The sequence below is a fragment of the Pungitius pungitius genome, chromosome 15 (genome assembly GCF_949316345.1).
Source record: "Pungitius pungitius chromosome 15, fPunPun2.1, whole genome shotgun sequence".
Classification (NCBI taxonomy): Eukaryota; Metazoa; Chordata; class Actinopteri; order Perciformes; family Gasterosteidae; genus Pungitius; species Pungitius pungitius.
The window spans coordinates 2,583,689-2,596,565 of record NC_084914.1 but is presented as its reverse complement, the minus strand read 5'-3'; the positions used below and the strand labels follow the sequence as shown (position 1 = coordinate 2,596,565).

The 12,877-nt window shown below is 42.2% G+C and overlaps 1 protein-coding gene across 3 annotated transcripts; it reads right to left on the bottom strand.

Moving 5' to 3' along the window:
- Nucleotides 1-974: 974 nt before the first annotated feature.
- Nucleotides 975-8,056, bottom strand: LOC119205176 (uncharacterized). 3 transcript variants are annotated; one of them, XM_037457358.2, is made up of 7 exons: nt 7,960-8,056; nt 6,877-7,094; nt 4,753-5,058; nt 4,386-4,673; nt 3,979-4,089; nt 3,476-3,517; nt 975-1,691 (listed from the first exon to the last, which is right to left on the bottom strand). In XM_037457358.2, exons 2-7 carry the CDS (start codon nt 6,932-6,934, stop codon nt 1,636-1,638), a joined length of 861 nt encoding a protein of 286 aa, XP_037313255.2. In that variant the 5' UTR covers nt 6,935-7,094; nt 7,960-8,056; the 3' UTR covers nt 975-1,635. The 3 variants fall into 3 exon arrangements, with proteins under 3 accessions (XP_037313255.2, XP_062413762.1, XP_062413763.1); XM_062557778.1 differs by having other exon boundaries at nt 7,968-8,053; XM_062557779.1 differs by lacking the exon at nt 7,960-8,056 and adding an exon at nt 7,348-7,561.
- Between the last annotated feature and the right edge of the window lie 4,821 nt (nt 8,057-12,877).

Genomic DNA, 12,877 nt, shown 5'->3' with positions numbered 1-12,877 from the left:
AAGTCCACGACCATCTCCACTGTCTTCAGGGCGTTAAGCTCCAGGTTGTTCTGGCTGCACCACGTCACCAGGTGGTCAGACTCCCACCTGTAGGCGGACTTGTCCCGACCAGAGATCAGTCCAATGAGGGTGGTGTCATCAGCAAACTTCAGGAGCTTGACGGTCTGGTGACTGGAGGTGCAGTTGTTGGTGTACAGGGAGAAGAGCAAAGGGGAAAGAACGCGGCCTTGGGGGGAACCGGTGCTGATGGACCGAGAGGCAGAGACGTGTTTCCCCAGCTTCACGTGCTGCTCCTACTTTTTTGTGGGAGAATATAAATCTAGTTTTTCCTGCCGGGACTTTAAACCTGTTCCTGAAGGCATCAAGGCTGTTGTCCTCACCTGGAGGAGCCATCTTTCTTTTTTCTTCCTACCATCTCTTTATTTGTAATTTGCCACCTTTCTCGTCTGTCCGCAGCATTGAGACGATATCATCGTCTTGCCGGGAAAGCAAAGACTTGATTGGTCGAGTGGTGTCACGTGGGAGGGTTCAACTCAAATGCAATTTGGCAAGAAAAGTGCGCTGTGTTATGTTCAAAATGAAGAATCTCCGGACAAACAGAGGACGTCTTGGATCAAAAAGTTAAAAAGCAAAAGCATTTTTCTAAAAGGTTAACACCTCCGGAGCCAAAAGGAGTCCTTCCTCCAGGTTTAATGTTACATTGTGGGAGGGTGTTCATGTGTAGTCATTTAATGACAATAAATTGGGTTTGATTCATATCAAGAGGTCTTCGTCACATCAACCCATGCTCTGGTCCGGTGTTGCCGCCGAATCTTCCATATTCTTCTGACCACACATTTCTATGCAATGGAAATACATTCTTTCATACGTTGATGATTATTTCTATTAGTTGAACTTTGATGATCAGGTCAAGTAATCTACTATTCACATGATATTTCCTGGTGAAGGAACGTGGACTCAAAGATGCATTTTGGCAAGAAAACCTTCATAGTTCACCTTTAAAACAAATGATGATAAAGCATTGATTTATACACAAAATATCACACAAGACAATATAAATGCTTTTGGTGGATGTTTTCTTGCATGTATAATATAGATTATATTTAAGCAAATAATCTTAAATACACCATATAATACTACATATGATCCTATTTAGAATGGAAAAAATACACATTGCATATTTGTCTGCTTGCATGTACAGTATTTACTTGTACATCATTCTTTTAGCAGGTTTTTTTTGGGTGGAAACTTGTTAAAGCGACATAATGTATAATGACTAAATACAACATGGAAAAATATTTACAAAAAACAAACGGTTTCAAACATTCAGCACAGTTGAAACATATTACTTTTTAAACATTAACCTTAAATGTAAAATATTATTATCTCCAATTGTGATGCTTAAAAAAAACTTTTAAAAAACTGTGTGAAGCTTAACACTCAGTCATTTGTTTGTTAATCTCACTCCAACATCACACTTGTGTAGAAGAGAATCTTTCAGCATTAAAGCAGGTAACATGAACCAAAACATAAAAAGCTTCAATAAGGCTGCAAACTACCAGCAGAATTCTGGGATTTGATTGTTAAAGAGAATCTTCTCGCCCAAAGCCGCTTTCTGGCTGAATCGATCCAGGGTCAGGTTTCACAAAGCTGGAGGAGATGCTCGTCTTGTTCAGGAGTTAAAGTTCTTCCTGCAGGATGAATCACATACATGAGAAAAGGTTACTTGCTACTTCTTTTTAAAGGTGGTATTTTCCTCGTGAGGAGTCATCTCCTGATGATTAACAGTCACTGATTTAAATACTTCTGTCTCTTTGTCTTAAAACTAATGAGTCTCACTCTAAAATACAATAAACTGCTACAAAACCCATTTTGGTCTCTTTTCACAAAGAGTTCAGAGGAATCTCTCGGGGTAGAAAGCACATCACACTGCAGCATCAGCCATAAATAAAGCAGCTAGAACTTTAACATCATGTAGAGTACGTTCCACTTTCACACTGCAAATGATACTTGTTCTGTGTCTCTGGACTTGTTCTCTGTGTAAAAGGAGGTTTTTAACACAAGTAGAAAACCATCGGCTCAGGAGGAAAGTGGCAAACTGGTGTGAGCCACCACGTGGAAGCAAAGGGAGGATCACGTGACCACAGAGGAGATGTCATGTGACTACGTAGTGACCTCATTAAAAGAAACGATTTTTATTTACTCGCCTTTTTTGGACCATTCATTTTTCAATCTGTTGTCTTGTACATATTTTGTGCTTTGTCTCTTTTCGGTTATTGTTAAGAAATCTATTTCTACGTGTTGTACTTTTTAATGCTGTCATTTACGGTAGTCTAGTGCACATCTACTGTGGTTTTACGGTAGTCTAGTGCACATCTACTGTGGGTTTCACGGTAGTCTAGTGCACATCTACTGTGGGTTTTACGGTAGTCTAGTGCACATCTACTCTGGGTTTTACGGTAGTCTAGTGCACATCTACTGTGGGTTTTACGGTAGTCTAGTGCACATCTACTCTGGGTTTTACGGTAGTCTAGTGCACATCTACTGTGGGTTTTACGGTAGTCTAGTGCACATCTACTCTGGGTTTTACGGTAGTCTAGTGCACATCTACTCTGGGTTTTACGGTAGTCTAGTGCACATCTACTCTGGGTTTTACGGTAGTCTAGTGCACATCTACTGTGGGTTTTACGGTAGTTGATGTGTTGCCTGTAAAGAGACACACGGTGATCCATTAAACTAAGAAGCTTCTAATGCATTTATTTACAAATGCCATTTTAAATTCATCTCATAGCACTTTGCTGTATTTAGGTGTGATGAAAACATTTATTTAACATTCACTACAAGGATGGTAATAATTTAATGAGCTTCAAGTGAACATGGGGTGTGTGTCTGTGTGTAAGAGTGTGCTGTGCGTCTGTGAGTGTGTAGAGAAAAAGTTCTAACATTAAAAAATATCCTGTTAAATTTGATGATTTGTATTTTTATTTATTTTTAATAAATTATTATGTTCAAGGAGCAACATGTTCTTTCTAAAGTATTTTTGCAATGTGAATTTGCAGTTCTGTTTTAGAATAAAAGAATAAAATTTAAATCTTTTAAATGCCGTTTTTTTATGATTAATCGTAGAGCAAAGATTTGACCGGTTAATCAATCATCAAAATAATTGTTAGTTGCAGGTTTTGACACGTTGCTGTTGAGCAAAGTGTTAAAATCTGGATGACGGACTGAGACACAAACAAACAACACGTGAACAACAGAAGAAACAAAGCTGAAGAGGACTAATGGCCACAAGAGACCAGGTTTGGATCGATGGATCATCAGGTTCCTCCCAGAGGATCTGAGCACAAGCAGCAGGTGTGTGCACGTAGCAGGTGTGTGCACGTAGCAGCACCAAGACACCTGGAAACAACCTTGGGACAAGGTTTGGATTCTAAAAACATTTCTTAATTTGTTGAAAAAAAAAAACAGCGCTTACCTGTAAGTTTGGAAATATATTCTGTCAAGTTCTTTTTTGAACCTGCAGGTCAGTGATAGAAGAAGAAAAAACAGTCCTTTAAAGACTTGAACTGTTGTACATTTACTTTACTTGAGCTGCAGATAAAGTGGGTCCATCTTTTGGGTGGTGTCTAATTTACTCCACCCTCAAACAGAAGCACATGTTGATGTGATGGATGTTTGTGACTCTTGGAGCTTGAATCAAAACAGCAAATCATGACAATCCCAGTGTGATAAAAAGCACCTTTTGGTAATAAATCACATGTATATTATTTGCTCATGTGATGCAGTAAAAGGGGTCCTGTGTTGTACAGATTGTACAGCGCTCTGAGGCAAACTGGGACTTGTGATATTGGACTATTTAACCAAACAGGTGGGTCCATAGTTCTGGAGGACTTGGAAACATTGAGTTTCTATGTAGAGGAAACAAAGAGGATTTTACACATGTTGGGATTATTTGTTGGAATGTTTACTTGGACTTACTGATTATTTTCATTTGACGATAAAGCCAGACGATTAGAACCACAATCATGACGACAATGATGACAGTGAGAATGCAAACAGCAGCCATCCAGCCAGGGTGAAGGGAAGGATCTGTAAAACAAAACCAGAACCAGATCAGAAGAGTCTTCCTGGTTTAAATGAAGCAGCACAGCTGAGAATGTGTCACATGTTCACAGCCTGATGTGCTTCTGACGGACTGCAGTTTGGATTGTGGAAACATCTTTGTAACGTGATCTATAGTAAGAAATCATTTTATTCAATTAGAACAGAATTTAGTTCCACTGACTTTTATAGCTATTAATGGTTGACACTATCAGGTGATTTTAAGGGGGAGGGGGGCAGAGGGTTCATTATTATCAGGAAGTTGTCTCCTCTTTCAGTCTTACCACGTTTTGAGGGACAAAGATGTTCAGCAGGAAAGAAGTCCTGGGTCCAGTGAACCTTGTTGCTATGGTCACAGATGATCACGCTGTTCAGCAGGTAGACCTGGAGAGAAGCTTCAGAGGTCGCGAGCTCTGGTCGCTCTCCTCCCTCCTGACTGCAGACCCCTTTAAAACACTTGAAAGTGCTGCTGATGTGAGAGTTGTGAGTCCTGCAGGTCACATGGAAGTCACATGACTCTGAGCTCCTGGAGTCCACTCGGTCCACGGTCAGTTCAACTGGAGACACTGGTCCTGAGGGGGGGGGAGGTTTCTTTGAAGAGTTTATGAAACATGGCGGCAGAAACTACCAGTGAAATGTTTACAGACTCACCTTGAACTGTGACCTTGTATTCAGCTACTAGTTTGTCTCCTGTAGATGTTACTGCTACAGCAGAATAAACTCCACTGTCGACCTCTTGGAGATTCTTCAATATCACAGAGAATTTATTCTCAGGAAACTCAAACCCTCCAGTGAAACTATGAAGGACATTTGCTTTTCCACTAGGATCAAATCTTACTAAAGTGACTGTTTTATTGATTTTCCAGTCAACAAATAAAACCCCCTCAGGAGGATCAGCATGAAGCTTCAGGAGCAGATCACGTCCCTTCAGCACAAACCCAATAGGCTCAATGGTTCCTGTAAAAACAGTAGACACATGATACAATAAACATCACACACAACATATGATGAATCATTCATTGCTGAATGTTACTCCATCCCTTTACTTTATTTCTCACACATTGAACCAGCGGTTCACCTTCAGCTCATCACTGCTTAACATGAAGTGACAGAGGTCTCTTAAAATGTCTCACGTCGTCTCTTCCTGAGGACACAGAGAAGCTTAACAGCACAAACTAAACCCACTGAGACCAAGTTGGTGCCCAAAGTTCTTCTTCTTGACGTGACAAAGTATTTCCATTGTGAAAAACAGGGTCTTTGTGTCCCTTTGTCCTCTTTCCCTCCCTCTCAGCACACTAATGTCCCCCAGCATCAGCTACACTGAACATGGATGCATTTAGAAAATAAGACGTCCACAGACTGAACACTGAAGGAGTTCAACTCTGAGAGGAGTAAAGGTCAACATTTGTCTTGGAGGGAAAGATGCGTTCAGCCCGTTTCAACAAGTGGTTACAAAGTGTCTAAAAGCACCTTCAATGTTTCCTCTGTGTCACACACGTCTTCTAACGGAACGTTACAATATTCATTAGAATAAAAAGGAGAAAATATGGAACATTTTTAAATGAAAGCTGAAACGTTATCCCTCGACCACAGAAGCTGAATGTGTGTTTACGGTCTGTCTGCTGATCAAAATATGGAAATATTAAATAATTATAATAACTGGCTGGGAGCAATGGGGGTTGAAGGGTTGTTTTGAAGGACAAGCCTCTTCAACATGGCGTGGAAATCTGGGACAGTGCCAAAAGAGTGGCAGACCGGGGTGGTGGTACCTCTCTTCAAAAAGGGGGACCAGAGAGTGTGCAAATTACAGGGGTCTCACACTACTCAGCCTCCTGGTAAAGTCTACTCCAAGGGGCTGGAAAGGAGGGTTCGCCCGATCAATAGGAGAGTCTACAGTTCGGGGGGCTGCGGATTTCATGGCTGCTTTTTGCAGACGATGCGGTCCTGATGGCGTCCTCGGTCTGCGGCCTCCAACTCTCATTGGAGCGGTTCGCAGCCGAGTGTGAAGCGGTTGGGACGAGGATCAGCACCTCCAAATCTGAGGCAAGTGAAGGAGTTCAAATACAGTTATCCCTGGTGTTCTGTGTTCTGGTTATTCTAAAATTTAAAGAGGGGCTATAAGTGTTGTTGGTTGTAATAAGTTTAGCCATAAAAATGGCTACCCTTTGAAGTTCAGCTAAGCTAATATGGGCTAATGGGTGAATTATTCTGCCTGAGTAGATTCCATTTAAAGTCAATGCACAGACGCGTCTGGTCGCAAAGAAGCGAAGCGAATAAATTGCTTTTCGCCTTTTTTTTTAGAAATCTATTAGTGTTTGACTTGTCATTGTTTGATTGTATTTGAATGTGTGTGTGTTATAGCCCACACAATTGAAATGTTGTAAAATGACCTATTAAATTATAAGTACTTGTTCCAAATTGTAAAGGGTTGATTTAAGTTTCTCACACTCAAACTGATGCTCTTTGCATTTGTTTTCATCACCAGATATTTACAAAATAACACGAGACTCATTAATGCTTCCTCTTTATTACGTAAGTTATTGTATCACGTAGCCTATCGGCGTATTATTAGTGAACCAATTACAACTATCAACACTTATATATTGGCAAATTATGAAGAAAAAAAACGGCCAAAAGTTGGAGCAGCTGCCTCGACTAAAACAGGAAGTTCCTCCCAGAGTTACAGTGGCACGATGTGCGCTAACTGTCTATTAGAGAAATAGTGCTACGGTATGAAAGCTTTGACCCAATATAGATATAAAATAAAGCCCTCACCTTGTGCTTCACATGATGTCAGCAGAGAAGCAAAGAGAAGCACGAAGCACGACCTCATTCTGCAAAATGGAAGCGAGGCGATGAAACCAGGAAGTGAAGAACGATTCACTTCTTGTTCTCCGGAGAAAAGAAACGGGAGAAACGAAGAGTGTCTTTGCGCCAAAATGAGATGGGAAGCTGAGGCCAGAGGAAGGCGGTGTGGAGCCAAACCCCGGAAGCTGGTAGAGGATTATTTGAAGGAAGAAGAGCAGAAAGTTAAAACAAAGACATAAAGAAGAAAAAAATCTTATCAGACTCCAGGAGCGATCGGCACGAGCTGTGATCGAAAGTGAAAACTGTTGCCAAAAAAATCGGAAGTTGCTAAAAGCGGACAGATTCACAAAAGGTCTTTTAGAAAACAATTTCCGCTCCACAGTCTGGCATCTACACAATATTTAGCTCATAAAAAAAGAACGAGTCGTGCTAAGCTACCAAAAAAAGTTCTTCGCTGAAATTCCACTCAATTGTCGATGCGTCTGTGTTTGAAGCAGAACTAGTTTCTTCAGAGCGTAATAGGATTTTGGTCGTAAGTGGTGGCACGGTTTGACACGTGATTGCTCTACACCAATGAGGTAGCAGCTATGTGTCAACAGAATGGCAAGATGGCGGCTCCCGTGGTTAGATTCAACGTCACCGATATTGGGGAAAACACCCGAAAATCCTCATAAATGGGCCAAATGGATTCTAAACAGTGCTGTTGACCCAGCAGCGTCCAGGAAGAACATCGAGGCAAATATACGATAGTGTTATGTTTGTGTTAATCATTTAGATCACGAAATACACCTTGCTATTTATGAAAATGTTGTTCTTCTTTCTTTACACTCGCACATTAAAAGCTTATCACTAAAGGAAATTTCCCTGCTTTACGTTAGTATTTCTATGTAGGTGACCAATAAACTTTATTCCTTGTACCAATAAAAGGCAGAAATTGTACTTATACCAATGACCAATTGTTTGTTCGTTCAGGGGGGTTTCGCATCCCTGGCAGCGCAAAAGCGGAGTTGTCGTTGGAGCAATTTATTCAACAAAAATTAAAAAACAAACCTTCGAACCTGCTTCGAAGCTTGTGTCGAAATATGAACCAGTGCAAGGCGAAGCAGATGTATCGGTGCTTGGTTCGTTTGCTGCTGATCACGTGATCACTGACGTCCGAAGCTTCGGTCCGGCTCACAGTGATGTCATCCGTGACGTCCAAAGCTTTGTTCTAGCGCACAGTCACGTGACCGCTTCGATTTGATTCAAATGGGCGTGAAACAGGGTTCGGGCTTGTCTGTTTGATACAGTCAAAGTCAGTGTTGATGTGAATAGAAATGAGCAAATTTACAACTGAACCTTTTGGCAAAGAGGTCGCTCCGAGATGTGGGAGCACTTAAGTTTGATTTCCTCTAACAAGGTTGGCAATAGGCCACGTCTGTCATTTGTATTGTGTAATTATTATTTAATTATGGATGTTTATAATAACTGAATGAAATCACCTCAATATCCTGTCATAACAAACCTGTACAATCACTGCCCCACTGACCTTTGCTCTGTAAATCACTTCCCACATTCCAGATTCAAACAATTCACATCAGTCCCTATGACTGCCATGAAGTGCACATGCAGTAGGAAGCCCTTGCTGCTATTTTAAATTATATTGCTTTATATATAATTAATTCTTCTGCTAGTATGATCACAAACATACATGCACAAAGGTGCAGAAAGACACATAGATAAGGGTTTGTTCCACTTCTTCTCAATGTACAGAGATTTGAAAAACACAAACAAGGACACAATTCAAACCTGAAAAACAATAGTTGTATTCATATAGGAATCCATGTATTTATTAGATGATTTATTGGTTCAACTTTTCATAATTATGGTCAACCCAGAGACTGGGCCAGAATATATGAGGGGCCGTTTAGAACTTAACTACTGAGACACTCTCACACACACACAACTGAGACACTCTCACACACACTACTGAGACACTCATGCCATCTCACTAGTGTGCGTGAGAGCATCTCACTATACAACGTGAGAGCATTTCACTATACAACATGAGAGCATCTCACTATACAGTGTGAGAGCATCTCAGTATACAGTGTGAGAGAATCTCAGTTACACCGGAAGGCGGAAGCAAAGAGCGCTGATTTTGAACAGCGCAATTCGCCAATCATACGCCCTTCCTTCATATGCCTTGAAGTCCGGGCTCGCCCGTCCAAGTTTATAAATACTACCATATTCAAGGGACGGAATGTCATTTTAGGACGTTTTCAGGCGAGAAAATAGGTGTTTAAGCAACATTTCTGCGGTCGGTTTGTTAACATTCAGCCATCGTAAAAAATTCCATGGAGGATGTCGGAGACGTGAGGCGTAGTTAACGTGACCACGTGACGCCCCCAGCACGGGGCGGTCAGCCTCATCTCACGCCGCAGACAGCAGCCTGTTCTCGGCCAGACTTCTGTGAAATTGACTACTTGTATTAGGGGGATGTTGGACCGTCCTGATTTGCAATGCCCTGACGCGTATTTGTATTCCTTTTTTGGAGTTGCGCTGGGAAAACTGCCCCCCCCACCCCCTCTCTGGCCGTAACGTCCGCGCCACCCCCCCTAACCTGACACGACGTTGACACCCCTGATTTACAGCCTCACGAAATATTGTCCTTTTTTATGGTGTTATGGATATGGTCACCCTACATTGTATCTACTTTTCTATAGCGGAGACACATGTGGATCTTACAATAGAAATATTCATTAATTAATATTTGGATTTTAATGTATTATTTAATCGATTATTATCCTTTGAAGTCGCTTTGAAGCTGATGTCCTGCTGCTGGTTTCCATGACGGTCTCCCCACAAACCTTTAATAAAGACACGGTTAGTTTTATTGTACAATGATAGACAGTACAACAAGCGCGCACACTATGGATACAGTATAGTTTACGTATCGTTAATTAAGGTTATGAATTTAAACTCGGCTCGCAAAATAGCCGCTAAACAAACACCAGTCTCAGATTAAAAGTTATGAACACTCATTCTAGTTATACTATCATATATATAACCGCTACGGAAAAGTGGATCGAAGCGGAGCATTTCACAGAAGTCTGGCCGAGAACAGGCTGCTGTCTGCGGCGTGAGATGAGGCTGACCGCCCGGTGCTGGGGGCATCAGGTGGTCCCGTTAACTACACCTCACATCTCAGACATCCTCAATGGAAATGTTTACGATGGCTGAATGTTAACAAACCGACCGCAGAAATGTTGCTTAAACACCTAATTTCTCGCCTGAAAACGTCCTAAAATGACATTCCGTCCCTTGAATATGGTAGTATTTATAAACTTGGACGGGCGAGCCCGGACTTAAAGGCATATGAAGGAAGGGCGTATGATTTGCGCATTGCGCTGTTCAAAATCAGCGCTCTTTGCTTCCGCCTTCCGGTGTAACTGAGATTCTCTCACACTGTATAGTGAAATGCTCTCATGTTGTATAGTGAGATGCTCTCACGCACACTAGTGAGATGGCATGAGTGTCTCAATAGTGTGTGTGAGAGTGTCTCAGTAGTGTGTGCGAGTGTTGAGTGTCTCAGTAGTGTGTGTGAGAGTGTCTCAGTAGTGTGTGTGAGAGTGTCTCAGTAGTTAAGTCCTAAACGGCCCCTCATAAGAATACACTAGTAGGCTGTTTGAAACATGCACTACAAGTTTTCAACAGCAGGGGTCATCATAGAGTTTGTGATGCATTGAATGAATGAACCTTTTTACGATACAAGTGGCTGGAAAGCTTCACGGGTTCAGAAAGCTTCACTTTGCCATCACTAGCAGGTTGCAGGGAGGACTCAAACGCAGGATTTCAAAGAAAATGCTCTTTAATCCAAAAATTTAGGACGTGCACCAACGACAGGTATACTCAACATAGACAATGACGCGACAGGGGACAACAGGCACACAGGGCTTAAATACACCAGGGAGGTGCAGGTGATTGGACACAGGTGGAAACAATCAGGCAATCACAGGACAAGGCAGGAAGTGAAGCTAACCCAGGAACATGAAACTACAAAATAAAACAGGAAGCAGAACCAAACCGTGACAGCATCCTCTGAAGTTGATGGTATTTCATCATGTGAGGGTGCAGGATCAGGTGATTGTTGCCTTATCACAGTGCCTGTTTCAGCAGTACGTTTTTTATAGCCTTTTGCTGGTTTGTAGGGTTGCAAAACCCCATCATTTTGAAACGAGGATCCAGGAGCGTTCCCAGAGCATGCTGTCCATGCATTAGGTAGAGGTGGGACAAAGTCATTGATATGCAAGTCACAAGTAAGTCTCAAGTCGTTGCCCTCGAGTCCAGAGTCAAGTCAAAGATGAGGCAAGTCCCAAGTCGAGTCAAAAGTCAAAGCCAACAAATCTCAAGTTGAGTCCATAGTCTTACCATTTTAGCTTCGAGTCATTTCAAGTCCTCTTATTATAGTGGGGACGGGGAACCCTGGGTGATGGTGCACTGCCTCACAGACCTAGACTATGAAGGGAAGGTGTTGGGGAAGAATTTGATGAGCAGCATGGGTGTGAGTCCCTCAGGACTGTGGGGTGAACCTTCTCGGGGAACCTGTGACCTGTCCGAGTTTAGGATAGCCTCCGGGCTAAACAGGGAAGCCAACAGATGCCTTGACTAATTCTTATCCTGTGTGTTATCTGTTTTTGGGTTGGTGATTGATTGGGCACCATCAAGGGGGGTCAGGAATGTTGACTTATGACCTTTGGGAATCTTCCTCTTAATCTGTCCTGAGGGTTAAGGGGGGGAGGGGCTGGCAGGGGTCCCTTCTCAGCTCAGGTATAAAGACTCTCTGTTTTCCTCTGTTTCTTTGTCAGATCTTCCTGCTCCTCTGAGGGAACAATCTGTCCCTTTTCAGCTGAATTGTAGTCATTTGACTTCTGTCTGTACTTACGGCTTGTGTTGATGGTTTCTGTATTCTTTATCATTTTTCTATATTCTAGTTAGTAATAAATACTTAATCATAAAGCCAGTTCAAGATACTTTTGATTTCTCACAAGGCTTCAATCCACGAATTTCCAACACAGAAGGGTAATGGTGGATCGACTGTGACTGTGTTATAGTACTTTAAAACGAACGTTGACATAATGTTGGCGAGGATTTCCATCGGAGTCTGAATCCGGGTTAAAAAATCCAGATTTTTGTAAGCATGAACGAGCTGTCTCGTTGATACGGTAAAATGCTAGTGATTTACGGTACATTTGATAAGGTGCTCAGCATTCATTCAAAACTTACCTTTCTTTGTGCAACTTCAGGTGTCGAACAAAGTTGGACGTTGTGGCAGTTCCGTCTGTAATCCTCAACCCGCATGTTTTGCAAATAGCAACTTGTTTTTTGTCGACTACCTCGTAATTTTTATAGCCAAAGGAAACTATCTTCGGTATCATTTTTGTCACGGTGGTTGCTGGTGCAGGCTGCAGAGAGGACTCAAACGCAGAGTTTCTTGAACCGAGTGCTCTTTAATCCAAACAAAACTAAAGACGTGCACCAACGATGACCGACAATAGACAATGCTGCGACAAAGGACAACAGGCACACAGGGCTTAAATACGCAAGGGAGGTGCAGGTGATTGGACACAGGTGGAGACAATCACGCAATCACAAGACAAGGCAGGAAGTGAAGTTAACCCAGGACCACAAGGAACATGAAACTTCAAATTAAAACAGGAAGAGGGACCAAACCGTGACAATTTTTCCAACTAGCGCGTTGTTGCGCTTCATTGGTTGTCTTGCAATGTGCCTGTTTGGATGCTGTCGAATCAGAACCAGGTCGGACTGCAGTGATTGGATGTCGTGCAGGCAGCGCTCTCTGCATACAGGTGGCGCACATTTTTTTGACAGATGCAGATAAACAGAGCGGCGCGGCCGTGTGAAAATGTTTTCCCCCAGTTTTCATGGGAAGTAGCAAGTCTTCTCGAGTCAAAAGGCTCAAGTCTAA